At 43.4% G+C, this 16,350-nt stretch overlaps 1 protein-coding gene across 6 annotated transcripts in view; it reads right to left on the bottom strand.

Moving 5' to 3' along the window:
• Positions 1 to 16,350, bottom strand: part of bahcc1b (BAH domain and coiled-coil containing 1b) — a 267,650-nt gene that overhangs the window by 137,493 nt on the left and 113,807 nt on the right. For all 6 annotated transcript variants that reach the window (XM_078225578.1, XM_078225581.1, XM_078225579.1 and 3 more), the window contains exons 4-6: positions 9,037 to 9,162; positions 2,148 to 3,956; positions 163 to 277 (exon numbers count right to left, since the gene is read on the bottom strand). In XM_078225578.1, coding sequence (XP_078081704.1) covers positions 163 to 277; positions 2,148 to 3,956; positions 9,037 to 9,162 — 2,050 coding nt within the window. The remainder of the gene's footprint in view (positions 1 to 162; positions 278 to 2,147; positions 3,957 to 9,036; positions 9,163 to 16,350) is intronic.

Raw genomic sequence — 16,350 nt, 5'->3', positions numbered from 1 at the left:
ATTGGAACTGTAGAACTAGCTCGAACTCACAAGCTATTCAATAAATCACAACATGTGTGGCAACCAATTCTGATCAATTGGGCACGGGGGACAATAAAAAAAAGGGGCATTAACAACGACAGGTACTTATTTCATGTTGTATTAATCTGTATAAGATCTTACCGTAGTAAGTGGTCCCTTTCCCTGTCCAAACGCGAGAGCCCCATTCTTTCCTCACGGAAATGATTGTTTTCTTCCTCTGCTTCCAGGTCGATGACATAGGCGCAGCGCGATGATCCTGTTAAAGGAAAAGTATCATTTGCCGCTAACCAGTACCAACAAGCAGCAGTGAAACATTCATACCAAGGGTGGAATTTTCCAGTCCTTCCGCCACAGCGTGTTTTCCATCAGCAGAGGCGGCCCACCATTGGCTGTCAGTGATGTTGACGGATGTTGCATGCCCCACACCCTCTATCACCAGGGAAAGTGCCATTGGGGGGCGGGGGGGAGGCAGTCTCCATCAGCGAGACCGGAAGATCCCACTGGCGGACAGGGCCGGAAAATTTTGGCCCAAGTTTATCACAATGGTACAGCTTAATAATGAATTCTAGTCAAACTAAATGGACGTCAAAGTGAACTGTTCTACTTTTCAAATAAAGATATTCAATGGAAGCTACTTCTAATTTCTGATATTTAATTCACACTGCGTGATCGGCAACTGCACTAGCATAATTCCACATCAATGACATGGAATATGTCAATGTGTGTGATGTCTTGTGGAAAATTTCTGATGATTTACTGTTGATGTTTATGAGGCTACTTCACTTATAAACTCACAAAGAGAAATTTGCAAGATCTGCATCCAGCTTTGGTTGGGCCGAATACTTAAATGACACGGCAGATGAAAAATGATGATGAAGGAATTAACTTTCCAGCACTGAGATACTTTGTAGGTTTTATAAGAAGTGTATTTCTGGGTCAGGCATCTGCGCAAAGGCAATAAAAACTGAGAACTCATCGCAAATTGATAATAACAGAGAATTGCAAACATATGTGGAATTCCTGTTTGATTGCAACTCAAAGTGCTCGAAAGATTTTGATCATTTATATTTTCAACTGGATATTTGATGTCCTCCTCTAACAAATAACTCAGAGTAGGTGACATTCGAACAGGCCAATCACAACTTGTTTTACGGACCTAATTTTGGCCACTTTGTGGTCCGTATTCAGAACAATTTACCTTCATGTATGGAGAGAAAGCGGGAGTGGGATACTGAAAGTGCATGATCGGCATGATCACATTGAATGGTGGTGCAGGCTTGAAGGGCTGAATGACCTACTCCTACACCTATTTTCTATGTTTCTATGCTTCATAGAAGGAGGAGACCATTTGGCCCTTCGAGTTTGCTCTGCCATTCATTATGATCATGGCTGATCGTCCAACTCAACAGCTTAATCCTGCTTTCTCCCCATAACCTTTGATCGCATTCACCCCAAGTGCTATATCTAGCTGCCTCACTTTTATAATGGAAGTGAGGACAGTCAGTCTAAACTGTTAACATTAAGAGTACAAGATCAGCTGCTGGGAGCTGTGATTCATATAGGTTCAGTTGTATAATGTCAAGGATCCATATCTGCAACTGAATCACTTCAGTCTAATAAACTTACGAAGCTGAAATAGCCAAGGCAAGGCCACCTGAATTTAACCTGCAACTCCGATACGTAACTATTCAGGGAATTAAAAAACTGCTACAATGGCATTTAATCAGAATACTGCATTTAAAATATTCCCAAATGATCTGTCACCGGGGAAGATAGATGACGGACTTGATAGCTTTCACCAGCATTCCCGCAGAATAATAACTATCAGATTGATGAAAATAATTTTCAAAATTAATCCACGTTGTTAACAGAAGATAAAAGCAAATTACTGCGGATGCTGGAATCTGAAACAGAAACAGAAAATGCTGGAAAATCTCAGCAGGTCTGACTGCATCAGCGGAGAGAGAATAGAGCCAACGTTTCGAGTCTCGTCATCCAGACTTGAAACGTTTGGATCCGTTGTCTCTCCACAGATGCTGTCAGACCTGCTGAGATTTTCCAGCATTTTCTGTCATTGTTGTTAACAGAAGCACTGTTTGACTACTTGTTAACATGCAGTATTTCACCTTTTAAACCAGGAATATGTCGGTGTTGTCTGCTGGACTCAGCACTGCAAGGCAGTTCATTCTTGTTCTGGTTGTCTTTCTGTCTTGCGACTGCCACCGCGATCCCAACTGGAGGCTGCCGTACCTCCCCGTCACCCTGAGATGTCTCGCACTCTCTGCCTTTGGCACAGTCCGGACGCTCCAAATCGAGGTTCGTTTTCCCGCTTTGGAATTTAATCTCCTGATGAACACAGCTGGCCCGAATGTTCCCCAGACCTCCAAAGGGGGTCTTTTGCCCGACAATCAAAGCCTGCGTGCCAGGGGGAAAAGAGCTGCTGTACTTCAACAAACTCTTCATGGCCGACACTTCATCAGTTTGACCCAACATGTCTTGGTTTAGCACAGATCCTTGGGACAACATTGCCGCCTGCTGTAAACTTGAGCTAAAAGGGTCCAGATAGGAATTTTTCCTTTCTTCTCCCAGGGGAATCTGAGGGCTCTGCCATGAAGGTATGTGAGATCCATTGTAGCTCATACAACTGAGCTCCGGTGGCCTTCTCTTCATCTCTGAACCACTTCCTATGTGCTCCACCTCAGGAAGCTTATGGTGCTGGTGCCGTATCCTGGCCACTTTCTGCCCCTGTGAGTCTTTCGGAGCTTTCTCGTGTGCATCAGTGCTGTGCTCCCGGTCCAGCATGTAACTGGAGTGGGTGAGTTTGGCGCAGCATGTCTCCAGCTCCTTCGAACAGAAACAATCCTGAGACTGTGGCATAACATAAGTGCTACCTTTCCCTGAGGGGCCCTTGGCTGCCTGAGGTGTGAAGGGCATCACCATCTGTGCACCAGTGCTGCTACCACACTGTGGTTTGGATTTTATGGCTGAGTTGTGGGGCCAGTCCATTCCTTTCCCGTCCAGCTTCAGAGGCGTGTGCGAATTGGGGACCGTCCCGATGTCCGACCTCTCTGTGCTTTTGTCATGCGTCTTCTCCTTCCCTATACTCCTGTTGACCTTGCAGTTCTCCGCCGTGACTTGAAATGGTCGACTCTTGTCACTGAAGTGTCCCACCGAAGGCACGTACGTAGGCCCCGTCACCTTGAGCTCCCTGCTGGCCTTATCTTGAGTCGGGTAAAAAAGGTCTAAGTTGGAATGAACCTGCAAACAGGGGAATGTTCCAGAGGCTGTGCTAGATGATGAAGGAATGTTAGACAGGGAAGAAGGAACAGAGTACGCAACAGAATGGTGTGGAGTTTGCCAGCTGTCCGAGCACTCAACATGCATTGGACCAGAGGGGCCATTTTCTCGGAAGTCCCTCTCAAACCTTAAGCTCTCTTTGGTACACCTGCCTGGGGTATGAATGTCCATTTGCCTCGGTAAAATCCCGCCAATATTAGTGCAGCTTGCTAATAAAGTCTTATTGGAATCTCCATTCATAACTTTGGAGTTTGTTAAACAGCTATTTAAGTGTTTATTTCTGTTTTCACACATGCTATTATGCATATTGGTTATGTCTTCTTTGCACCTAACGTCTGGCATCAAGGGCAGCACAATTTTATGCCTGTCTTTTCCATCTTCTTCTGAATGTCTCTCCTTATGTGTCCGCTGACTGCTCATTGAACCGGCTTCACTTTTGCTCATTCTTTCTTTATTGGCTTCCTTCGCGGTTAGGAGTCTGTCGGTTTCTTTGATGGTCTTGTGGGAGTGGCTCAACTCTCTGTCTCGGCTGCAGGAACCAATGGGGTGGCTGGGTGCGGCTCGGGAAATGGAAGGAAAACCGTGATTGGTCGAGAGCAAGGTGGGCTGTCCAGGTAAATTCCTCAGATAGAAACCATCTGCAAGTTGAGAAGGAGCTGATTAGGTCAGTGTGCGATCGTACATCACCGTTAACAATGACACTCCCTTCCGCCCGCATACTTGCATTACTTACCTGCTGCTCAACTCAAAGCTCCCGGGCGGAATTTTACCGGTTCATGCCGCCCATCGATGGGCGGAGCGAACCGTTAAAATCGCGCGAGAGCTGAGAAATCAGGACAGCGCCCAATTTCTCGACTCGTGATCGTACGAGAGCTTACGGTAATAGATGTGAGGCCGAATAAATTATTTGAATTTATTAAAATCTTTGTTTGCATGGCAATAGCGATCTCGGTCCTGAATTGTTCATTTGTGTCAGCCTACTTGTGAAACTAATAAATAAATCTTAAAGTTTTAAATAAAACCCTATTGTGCTAGAGGACAACTCAAAAACATTGGGTATCTCACCCAAATGGCCATTACTCACAAGTAAGCTTTAATGGATTTCGGAATGCCTGCTTCTGGGACATACTGGGAAATTCTGGGGATGCTCCTCAAAGACTTCCCTTTATTATGAACAGAGGTTTAGTAGGCTATTTGACTACAACAAGCATCACAGACTAACCTAACCCTGTTTTCATCAGGACAAAACACATACACAACTCCAGCAAGAGCAAGAGGCCGAGACGATGTGCCCTTCTCTAATCTGGGACAGTAAGTGTAACTACAGCTGCCAGCCAGCCAGCCCACATGAAGTAATTTAGCACAGACCAGAATTTGAATCTGAATGGAGGTAAGGGGCAAGAGGTTTAAAGGGGATGGGAAGGAAAACGTTTTCACCCTGAGGGTGGTGGGAGACTGGAACTCACTGCCTGAAAGCACAGTGGAGGCAGGATCCCTCATAATATTTAAGAAGAGTTCAGATGTGCACTTGTGATGCCAAGGCATACAAGGCTGGAAAATTGGATTAGAATAGTTAGGTGGATGTTTCTGACTGGCGCAGAAGAGATGGGCTGAAGGGCCCTTTTCATGTTGTAAACCTCAGTGACTCTATGGAGAAAGGCTTGGCATTAATTTTTAATTTGCTAAAAGGCTTCCCCCTCCTCAATCCAATAACATCTTCCAGCTCGACAACCCTCTGAGATCTCTGCGCTCCACCAATTCAAATCTCTCACGTATTCTCGATTTTAGTCAGTCCACCATTGGTGGCCGTGCTTTCAGTTTCCTGGGAATTAGGCAATGGAATTCCCTCCCTAAACCTCTCTGCCTCTTTAGTTCTGTCTCCTCTTTTAAGACAATTCTTAAAGCTATCTCTTTGTCCAAGCATCATGTGTCCGAATGTCTCCTTATTTGGACTCAGTGTCAAATTTTGCCTGATAAAACTCCTGTGTTGGGATACTTTGCTGCTTTAAGGGAGCTTAATAAATACAATATGTTGTTACTGAAAGACTGGACTCACTTAAACCAAAAGTTGCTTCAAGAAATGTGAGAATAAAATGGACGTTGAGGATTTTGGTACAGCAGGAATTATCAGATGATTAGATGATAAAAGCATCCAACATTTTGCTGTGTTCATAAAGTGTTTAAAAGCAAATTTGAGTACGTAGGAATGAACTTGATCTACTGGACACTGCCCAAACCAAGGAAAGGCTTGAGATTTCCAACACCCTAGGACAAATCTGTCACATTTAATATCATAGAATCCTACAGTGCAGGAGGCCATTCGGCCCATCGAGTCTGCAATGACCACGATCCCACCCAGGCCCTATCCCCACAATCCCATGCATTTACCCTAGCTTGTCCCCCTGACCATTAGCATGGCCAATCCACCTAACCCCCACATCTTTGGACTGTGGGAGGAAACTGGAACACCCAGAGGAAACCCACACAGACACGGAGAGAACATGCAGACTCCACACAGACAGTGACCCAAGCCGGGAATGGAACCCGGGTTCCTGGCGCTCTGAGGCAGCAGTGCTAACCACTGTGCCACCGTGTCGCCCCAGAGTTCAGAGGACAGAATGTATCACTCACAGGCAAACCAATGACAACATGGATGTCCTAGGCAAGAGACAATCTATCCTCCCTCTGTTTGGATTAACATTGAGCTTTGATTCTCTTACTTCACCACTGGGGGATTTATTTAGTTATATGAAGCGCGAGAGAAGCTGGATTTGTTCCTCACGAAGCAGAGGAGGTTAAGGGGAGATTTTTGATGGAGTACATGAGGAGGAAACTGTTTTTACTGGAAGGTGAATTGGTAATTAAAGAACACAGGTTTAAGATAATTAGCCAAAGAACCCAAGGGGGTGAGGAACTAATTTTTTTTTACACATCGAGAGTATGATTTTCCAGCCCCACCTACCACTGGGATTGTCCAGTCCCGCTGAAAGCCAGTGGACTTTTGACTGGCTGAATCACCAGTGGCAGATCCCACCATGGCAAGGCCGGAAAATCTAAGCCTGAACTTTTAAGACCTGGAAAGCATTGCCTGAAAGGGCGGTGAAAGCAGATTCCACAATCACTTTCAAAAGGGAATTGGATAAAAGTGTGAAAAGGAAAAACACTTCATGGCAAAGGAGAGAGGAGTGTGACAGATAGGCTACTCTTTCCAAAAGAAGGCTCAGGCGTGACGGATCGAATCAACTCCCTGTGTGCTGCTTGGTTTGAACTGCATGGTCTGATACAAAACATCACAGGCACACCCTCGTGCTCATGGTGAAACATGTTAGGGCTCTCACTCACTCATATTTCCCTTTTGAAACAACCTTTCATAATAGAAAGGTAGAAATATAGCAGATAAGAGCAGGAAGAGGCCATTTGGCCCCTCGAGCTTGCTCCGCCATTCATCACGATCATTGCTGATCATCCAACTCAATAGCCTAATCCTGCTTTCTCCCCATAACCTTTGATCCCATTCATCCCAATTGCTATATCTAGCCGCCTCTTGAATACATTCAATGTTTTGGCATCAACTACTTCCTTTTTCATCCTGACTTGAATTTCCCCTTTCTTTCCCCATCGGTCTTCCGTCTTCCTGCTCTTCTCCCTCTTTGTTTCACCTCTCTCCTACCCTGTTTGCTTTACTGATTCCTCTGTCTCTCCGCATTACGCTGCTTCTTGTCTACGGAGTGGATAACGATAACAGTTTTTGTTTTGCTGAAAGTGTGGAGCCTTGTGTGTGCTTTTCATTCTTAGTGTTCCCATGAATAGGGTTTGGCACCGCTCTGTCGTGACTTGGGTTCAGTTCTAATCGGGGAAATTCATTCACTTGGCCTCCCCTAATGGTTTGGTAGGTGCAGTCTATTGTTCATATGAAGTCACTTCATTTGAATAATCTTTTCATTTGAATTTTCTTTTGCACAAAGAGCCTACAGTGCTGTTTTATTTACATTGCGTAGATCGAAATACTGGAAAATTTAAATTTTTGGAATGCAAATAACAACTTTGAATGAACAATCGACTCAAAACCACCGTGTTTTGTGGGTGATAACGTTATAGTTCCGGAAGGGTCCAGGTTCAAACTCGGTTTGTGTTTTCTCAGTCTGGATGACAATGAAGGTGCTTTAGATGCAACTAAGCTGGGGAGAGGAAACTCAGTGGTGGATATTCAATGGTGTTATTGTGTGCCTGTACGTGAAGGGGTAGGACAGCAGGTGAGAGAATAAGATTGGGTTCAGCCGCAATGCCACCCATCCCCCTACAGGCAAACGGCTTAGCAACAGGCTAAGAGACACACATGAAAAATGGACACATGGGTAGGATACTGTAGGCTGACAATGACTGCAGGACTGTACATCAGCACGAATCACCTCTCTTTCTGGAGACAGGTAAAAGGAGGAGGAAAAACTCCAGAGTGTTTCAGAGACACACTCTACACAATTTTAAATTTTATTTATTAGTGTCACAAGTAGGCTTACATTCACACTGCAATTAAATTACTGTGAAAGATCCCTAGTCGCCACACTCCGGCACCTGTTCGGGTACACTGAGGGAGAATTTAGCATGGCCAATGCACCTAACCAGCATGTCTTTCGGACTGTGGGAGAAAACCAGAACACCTGGAGAAAATCAATGCAAACATGGAGAGAACGTGCAGACTCCGCACAGACAAAGACCCAAACCAGAGATCGAACCCGGGTCCCTGGTGCTGTGAGGCAGCAGTGCTAACCACTGTGCCACTGTGCAGTCCCTAAGTTGTAGAATGTATTTAGTACAGTTGGAACAAATTGAGATGCTACCTTAATAGATTGCCCGATCAAGGAAACAGCATGGTGGCACAATGGTTAGCAATGCTGCCTCACAGCGCCAGGGACCCGGGTTCAATTCCCAGCTTGGGTCACTGTTTGTGTGGAGTTTGCACATTCTCCCCGTGTCTGTGTGGGTTTCCTCCGGGTGCTCCGGTTTCCTCCCACAGTCCAAAGATGTGCGGGTTAGGTGGATTGGCCATGCTAAAATTGCCCCTTAGTGTCAGGGGGACAAGCTAGGGTAAATGCATGGGGTTGTGGGGATAGGGCCTGGGTGGGATTGTGGTTGGTGCTGACCCGATGGGCTGAATGGCCTCTTTCTGCACTGTAGGATTCTATTCTAACAGGCAGGATGGTATTTAGCTCAAAGCCTTGCACAAATGTTCACCAGTTTGATTTCAGCTTACAAGCCATATGTGGCATATCATTAACCTAAGTATCACAATTAAACTCTAATTTCAGTGTTTACTCCACATCATGAATCAATAAGATTTTCTTCTGATTACAGTTTTTTTTCCCCCAGAGTCCTGGATTTTATTTGAAATAAGTGGTAAAATGCAAGATGACAACTGCAGCCCAATGAGCCAATCCATTAGGTAATGTTTAGCAAACACATACAGCAACTATATTTAGGTTGGATCTTTCTGGTTAAATCAAAATGCCGCGTTGCAGACCAAAGTTAGGCTCACGACTGATGGAAAATGATAACACGCAGCACTCTGCTAGATAAATAAATGGTCATAATTGCAATAGTTAAGTGTTAGTTCTGGTAAATGGAAAGACAGTATAATTAAAACATCGTGATGTTATTAACATTGCTATTTTGTGAGCTAAATCGAAAATGCATTTTGCTTATGGTGGATATTTTACTTGCCTTTTTGCGTATCGTAGAACCTGTGTTGACCGTAAAGTACACTGTTGCTGTTGCTGTGGTGATCCAGGTGGCTCATGGGAAGGAAAGTGGAGGCCAAACTGCTCGAAAACCTGGAATATCCTGGGACTGAAGAAAATAGAAGGTTAGAGTTGAGCGACACAGTTGCTTAAGAGAAGGGTGATGAGCATATTTATTTTCCGACTATACTTCAGTTATCGCAGTCCAGGCAATAAAGTGGTTTTCAAACAAATGTCCTCTAATTGCAAACAGACCATGAAAAAGAAACCACTGAGGTTCCAGTGCTTCTGTGTACGATGAAAAAGAATAACAAAAGATAGAATCTCCACATTCCCTGTACTTTATTTATGACTGATAGAATGGATTCAACTACTGTACTTTCAGAGTCATCTGGCATGTTGCCCTTCACTTTGAGCCTCAGTTCAACTGAGGATGATTTATCAAAAAGGTCACTTCTCATTCTCCCAAAATGGCAACCAACAATAAATTACAATTAAGGGTAAGTTAAAAATCCAAGGGGTCCGTTACAATCTGTTCTTATCACTGCTGATAAAATTCATCAGGATTACAGAGAGAAGGAGGCCACTCTTTCCACTGCACCTGTACCAGCGTCAATTCTTTTACTGGAATCATCGGCTCAAATCTGTCCTCCTAGCTTTTACTTTTTACATTCATTTTCACGTGGTTACCAATTTTCCTTTTCAAGTTTTATAAAAGTGGTAAACAGGAAATCCTTGGGCACACCACACTCCAAATCCTATCGATCTGAAAAACACTGATTTTGTTTTCTACCCATGCATCTTCTTTAACACCACCCACCCTCTCTGTAACTTGTTTCAGATGTGCCCCCTTATCAAATTCCCTCTGCAAATTCATCCATACAATATATTTACTCTCTTTATCTTATTATTCCATAATTTCTTCAACAAAAATTCAATGAAGTTAGCCAAGCACAGCTTGCCTAATCCAAGTCCACAATGATTGTCCCCAAGTTTTCATCAATGTTCATGAATTCTATCCCTCATTAAGAGCTCCAGGCCTGGAATTGGAGGGGGAGGGGGAAAACGGGATCTGGGCTCCATTGCATTTAAATGAGATGGATTGGGCATGCCAAATTGCCCGTTAGTGTCAGGGGGACTAGCTAAGGTAAATGCATGGGGTTACAGGGATAGAGCCCGGGTGGGATTGTGGTCGGTGCAGACTCGATGGGCTGAATGGCCTCCTTTCGCACTGTAGGATTCTATGCTTCTATGAGAGCTGGACATGAAGTTATAGGAATCGGCCCATTTCCAACAAGTGTACTGCTGATCACGAGTGAGAACAGAAGTGGAGTGCCCAAGCGGCGACAGGGGGAGTGCTGGAGGCACAGAAGAAGGGAAAGGATCCAAGTTTCTGCGTGGGCTTTACACAAACTCATTTGCAAGGAGCTTGGACTCCATTTAACTTCAGCTCCTTCTCCTCCTGGTGCTGGACCCCTCTGTATTTCATTGGATTTTCCCTGTTAGCAGTGATGAGCTCATCCTCTCCAGTGTAGATTAACGCTAGGGAGCACGCCCTAAATGTATGATGAACCCTGAACCAGAAAAAAGGATCGGAGTCATGGAAGAGGGGACCAGAAGTCCTCTGCACATCTGGCAACAAAACCACTGAGCAGTTATTTAGCATGAGCTGACCTTTGATTTCTGGTTTATCCGTTCTGCCTTCCCTGAACAGGGTTGTGAAATTTACCCTGTGACTTCAGTTCTGTGGCATAGTTTGCATTGCTAAACATTTTGGAAAATTATGGTTAAAGTTTCCGTTATCTACACCCCAGCACCCACACCCTCAAAGGTCCCTCAGTAGTCTGGCTGCTTCTTTATGACTTTTCATCCAGCTTAACCATATTTAACAGTTATATTTCTGTTAGTTATAACCACCAATGGATCTTCCACATTTTGCATAAGTATTCTTACAGGTTTAATTTCACCTTCCGCTATGCAAATTGAGGCAAAGTACTTGTCAAGTATCATTGTTATTTCCCGTTGCTCAATTACAAGTTGGCCCTCCTTCACATTTAATTGGTCCCATCCTTCCTTTCAATCTTTCATTTCAATGTGCTTATAAAGGGTGTTGGTACACTCATGATACTCAGTTCTACCTCTCCAGCTCCTCTCTTGAGCTCTCCATTGCCTCTGTGCTGTTGAGACTACTTATCTCGCATCCACTCATATCTTTGTCACTTGACTATTCCTCTGCTCTCCAAGCTGGTCTTCAACATTCCACTCTCTATATACTTTCATTCAGTCAATGCTTTCCGACCCTTTTCTTTTCTAATACCAAGTCCTGTTGCGTACTAGTCCTTGCTCTCACTGATTTTGATAGCTCCCAATCTCCTAATGCCTCAAATTTAAAGTTCTCATCCGTTTGCTTAAATCACTTGACGATTTTCCTTCTCCCTATCTTTGTAGCCTCTTCCAGCCTGAAATCCAGGATGTCCTTCCTGCACACTACCTATTCCTCTAACTCCACTCCCACTTATTGCTCAACTCGCCCCTTTATGGCCAATGTACTTTACCCACCATTGGCAACTGTCCCTTCTGGGTCCCATACATTGAAGATATGCGGGTTAGGTTGATTGGCCATGCTAAATTGCCCCTTAGTGCCAGGGGGTTAGTAGGGTAAATAAGTATGGTTATGGGGATAGGGCCTGGGTGGGACTGTGGTCGGTGCAGACTTGATGGGCCAAATGGCCTCCTTCTGCACTGAAGGGATTCTATGATTCTATGATTCTAAATGTCCTCCTGTACTTCTGTCCATCTTATATTTAAATATCTCCGCTGCTTGATCTGCCATTTTTTGCAATTAACACTCAATTAATCTAGACAAGGACCCCCCTTTCATCCGACTGAATTTTATGTATTTTCCTTTGCAACATCTTTAGCTTCAGTTCTCATTTTTCTACATTCATTTTCATTGCGAATCTAATTTGGAAACAGGCCATAATCTAAGAGTTCAGATATCTTCAGGTCCCTTACTTGTCCTAGCTTATTAACTAGAACCGGAACTAGCATTGCATCCTTTCTTGCTCACCCTGATGAAGGAAACAGTTTTCAATGCAATTCAAAGAAGCGCGCCTCCTGTTGATCACAAATGTTTGTCTATTTGTTGCTCCTGGCTACTGCTGCAAACAGCATTAGACTAGTTACAAATCACATCCTCAATTTATTTTCCACCACGTAGTGGTCTGTAATGCATTGCGCATATGGTAACTTACTCCTTTATTATTGCTTAACTCAACTCAGACAGAGTCTGTCTAAGGATCACCATTGTTACAAATCCTTCATCTCAATGGGTGGAAACAGGTCTTTCATTAACAATGGCCAATCCTTTTCTTCCTTTGGTATTTGTCCTGAAAGTTTTATTGCCTGGAATATTTTGTTACTAGTTCCACCCCAGCTGAAGCAAGGTTTCAGTAAAAGGCTAAAATATCAAATCCCTCCACTCTAATTAGTGTCTTCATACACTGCGGTCCCGATCCACTCATATTCCTTGGGATGTCCTCTCTTTTTATAGTATTAGTCTTTCTTTCACCAGCGTTTCTAACTTTGTTTAATACACAACGCTTGAGCTTAATTATTCAGACATTTTGTCAGTCGCTTACTTGAGTCCTTCACCAAGGATCTTACAGTAAATCCTTTCAATCTATCCCTCCCAGAACGTATAAGATTAAACTCTTACCTAGTTCAATTCAAGTCATCGAAATTAATTGCAGTCCACCTGAGCTTATGAAAATTAGAATTTGCATGTCATCTTCCAGGCGAGGTGGGGGTGGGGGGGAGCAGTGGAAAAGGGTGGCACGGTGGCACAGTGGTTAGCATTGCTGCCTCACAGCACCAGGAACCCACGTTCGATTCCCGGCTTGGGTCACTGTCTATGTGGAGTTTGCACGTTCTCCTCGCGTCTGCGCAGGCTTCCCCTGGGTGTTCCTGTTTCCTCCCACAGTCCAAAGATGTGCGGGTTAGGTTGATTGCACATACTAAATTGCCCCTTAGCGTCCCGGGATGTGTGGGTTAGAGGGATTAGCGAGATAAATGTGTGGGGTTGGGGGATAGGGTCTGGGGTGGGATTGTTATCAGTGCAGACTCGATGGGCCGAATGGCCTCCTTCTGCACTGTAGGGATTCTATGATAAATGAGGTATGAGTGGACAGGAAGCTCCAATGACAGAAGTTCCCTGTATTCGGAATAATTATGCAAAATGATTCAATTCTGAGTTCATTTTCATAAATGGCTACACAAATAAAATCTTATGAATGTGGAATTTGGGGGAATCATCAGAACAAGATTTCCTGTCTCTCATAGCAAGTACTTGTGTTTTGGCATTCCCTCCCTCTGCTACATCACTGCCGAGAAGCTTCGGCAGAAATGTTGTACTTTTCAAAGTCCCGGGCCAGTTGTCTGCATTTTCAAAAGCCAGCAACTTACTCAGCTGGACAGGAACAAAAAAAATGATTATAACACTACAAGACTGTGCAGCCCACACAAAGTTCAAATTTAGGCTTAGTTGCCCTCTTAAAAAGCCCCAGCAGAAACACTGTTTACAATAGCTTATTAAGATATCCAATCATGGTAACTCCATTTTTGTGGGTCATTGAGTTATTTGCACAGCGTTCACCTCAACTCATGCTCTTGTTAATGTGTTCGACCACCTTCTGTAGGGATTCATTTTCATCTGGAAAGATGCCAAGTTTGCAATAATCTGCCTTGTTTTCACAGTTGTTCTGTAGCCTTACTCCCCGAGATAATGAAAATGTTTTTTGTTCGGCACTAATGAGTATCTTATTAACCCTTCCATTGGGATGAATTGCGTGATCTTGGTGTTATTTTCGAGGGGCGACGTGTCCTGTTCCAATTTCTAGCTGGAGGTCATTTTGCCTTGGTCACCAAAAAGATAACAAAGTGTTTAACCCAATCTTCATTCCTACCGAAACTTTTAAACACCTCCAGTTTGAAACTGCAGGAATGTTGCAAAAAGCACAACACAAGTGTTCACATAAATTAACAGACACATGATGATGAGTGATAAAACACTTTCTGCCTGACAAGTGGAGCATAGAAGCAGAAACTAGAAGCGGGAGTAGGCATATACAGCCCTTCGAGCCTGCTCCGTCATTCATTTTGATCACAGCTGATCATCAAATTCAATATCCTGATTTCCCCCCTTTCCCCCATATCCCTTGATCCCTTTAGCCCCAAGAGCTATATCTAATTTCTACTTGAAATCACACAATGTTTTGACCTCAACTACTTTCTGTTGTAGTGAATTCCACAGATTCACCACTCTCTGGGTGAAGAAATTTCTCCCCACCTCAGTTCTAAAAGGTTTACCCTTTATCCTCAAACTATGACCCCAAGTTCTGGACTCCCCACATTTACAGGTAGGTTTATTTTGCGTTTTAAAAAAAATTCTGAATAGTTTCCTTGGTTACGTCACTGTCAGCCATCATGGCCAGATCTCTCCCTCCTTTGAACCAGTATCTGCCCAGTATCGGTGCATGGAAAACCATTGTTACTTCTCTTTAGCATCCGGATGTCACCACAGGATCTTTGTTGGGCAGAGGAATTAAGACTGTGGCTTGAGCATCAACCGCTAGGCAGGTTTGTTGAACATTAAGCAGGTACGGCACACAATATAACAGACTGTTTACAGTAATTACAACCTTTATATTCTCCTTGAAATATCAAAAACAACAGATGATTTGCTGCACTGACCTTCACATAAAAGTGACCCTTGAGCCCCAATTGCATATTTCATATGTGGCTCACTATTAGCACACATTGTCTGATTAACCTCAAACATCGAATGGCCTCAGACTAACTCTTAAATTTCTTTGAAGATACCTTGGTACAAAAGACTAGCAAGAGCTCCATAGTTACATCAACCATTCCCCGGATTACAGATACAAAGGCTATCTCCTGATCACGGTCATCTATTGCACTCAAGGTCCGTAACTTTAGGACATTTATACTTATCTAGGGAGCTTTCAGAAACACTGCCAAATAAGATGACACCAAGGATTCGGTATTTAATGAGTATTGGCATGTTTAACGATCTTTAGTTTCACAGAAAGAAGGTAAAGGAACATATCAATATCTTTGGCATGCCAATATAATGCATATTGTTTGCAACATGATGGATCAACACTTCATTTTAATCCTGCAAGACAGAATTCAATAAATAATCCATCAGCTAATTTTTGTCACTCCACGGCGTTTATGCACATGTTTTCATCACTCTAGTTGAGCTATTTGATAATTTTCTTTAAGCAATTCAACAATAATTTGAACACAACACAAACAATATCAATAATTAACAAGCAAATCAAAATCTGTAATAACTTCAGAACAAACAGAACTTAGTTCTGCTCGGAAAGCGCAGGTAGGAGCTGAACTTGATCCTAATGGAGGTAAAAGGTAATCCCCAAAAATTCACAGTCCACGTTCGACACATCAGGCTGTATTGTCTAAATAACACTGTCTTATTCATGCCACTCCCTTGCACTGAAACAACAGTACAATATACACTATTATAAATCGTGCATTCTTCAGATTGAGTGTACTGTCTGCTGAACAATCCATTAAAAACATGACGTCTATTTTTACTTTAATATACATAGTTGTAAAATGTGCGCATTTCTAAAGAAAAATTTAAATGACATTACTGATGTCCAATTAGTCATTCTTGTAAAACCCTCAACCGAGCCAATATTGTTCCATCTTGTCTAGATGCGTGCTTCAAGCAGAAGCAGTGCTGTGATGGAAAGGGGTCAGAAATATGATGGAAATGGGTTCCCAAAGAGCTGCTTCCAAGCCAATGGGAAATTTGCATGCAGCGAATAAACCCAAGTGCTGAAAGGGTTAATGTGCAGTTGTTGTATTAAAGCTGTCTCCTTTAATTAGGGTTGTTAAAAGTTTAACTGGTTCCACTAAAGCAAATGGGAGTCTGTAAATTCCAACTGCAAATGCCTGACTCCCACACGGAGTCACCTTTCCCCCCACAGAAAGTCACTCCCATTGTGACAGATGGACATTAAACATCTGTGCCGCTAACTCCAATGCACAGTGTAACAATTCCACCTCCCAGTACCACAAGACAAACCAGGCACTTTAGAACTCCGGCCGATGCCCCATTAACCATAATTTCCAAAGTTAATTTGCAGGTACAAGAAGAACAAGTTGTAGATGAGATGAAGATTATACCTGCGGGTTGGATAACTGCATAACTTTGTGCAGAAGACTGACCCCTTTTAGATTTAAA

Source organism: Mustelus asterias, chromosome 12 (genome assembly GCF_964213995.1).
Source record: "Mustelus asterias chromosome 12, sMusAst1.hap1.1, whole genome shotgun sequence".
NCBI lineage: Eukaryota > Metazoa > Chordata > Chondrichthyes > Carcharhiniformes > Triakidae > Mustelus > Mustelus asterias.
The sequence above is the reverse complement of the archived record's forward strand: the minus strand, read 5'-3'. Positions and strand labels throughout refer to the sequence as shown.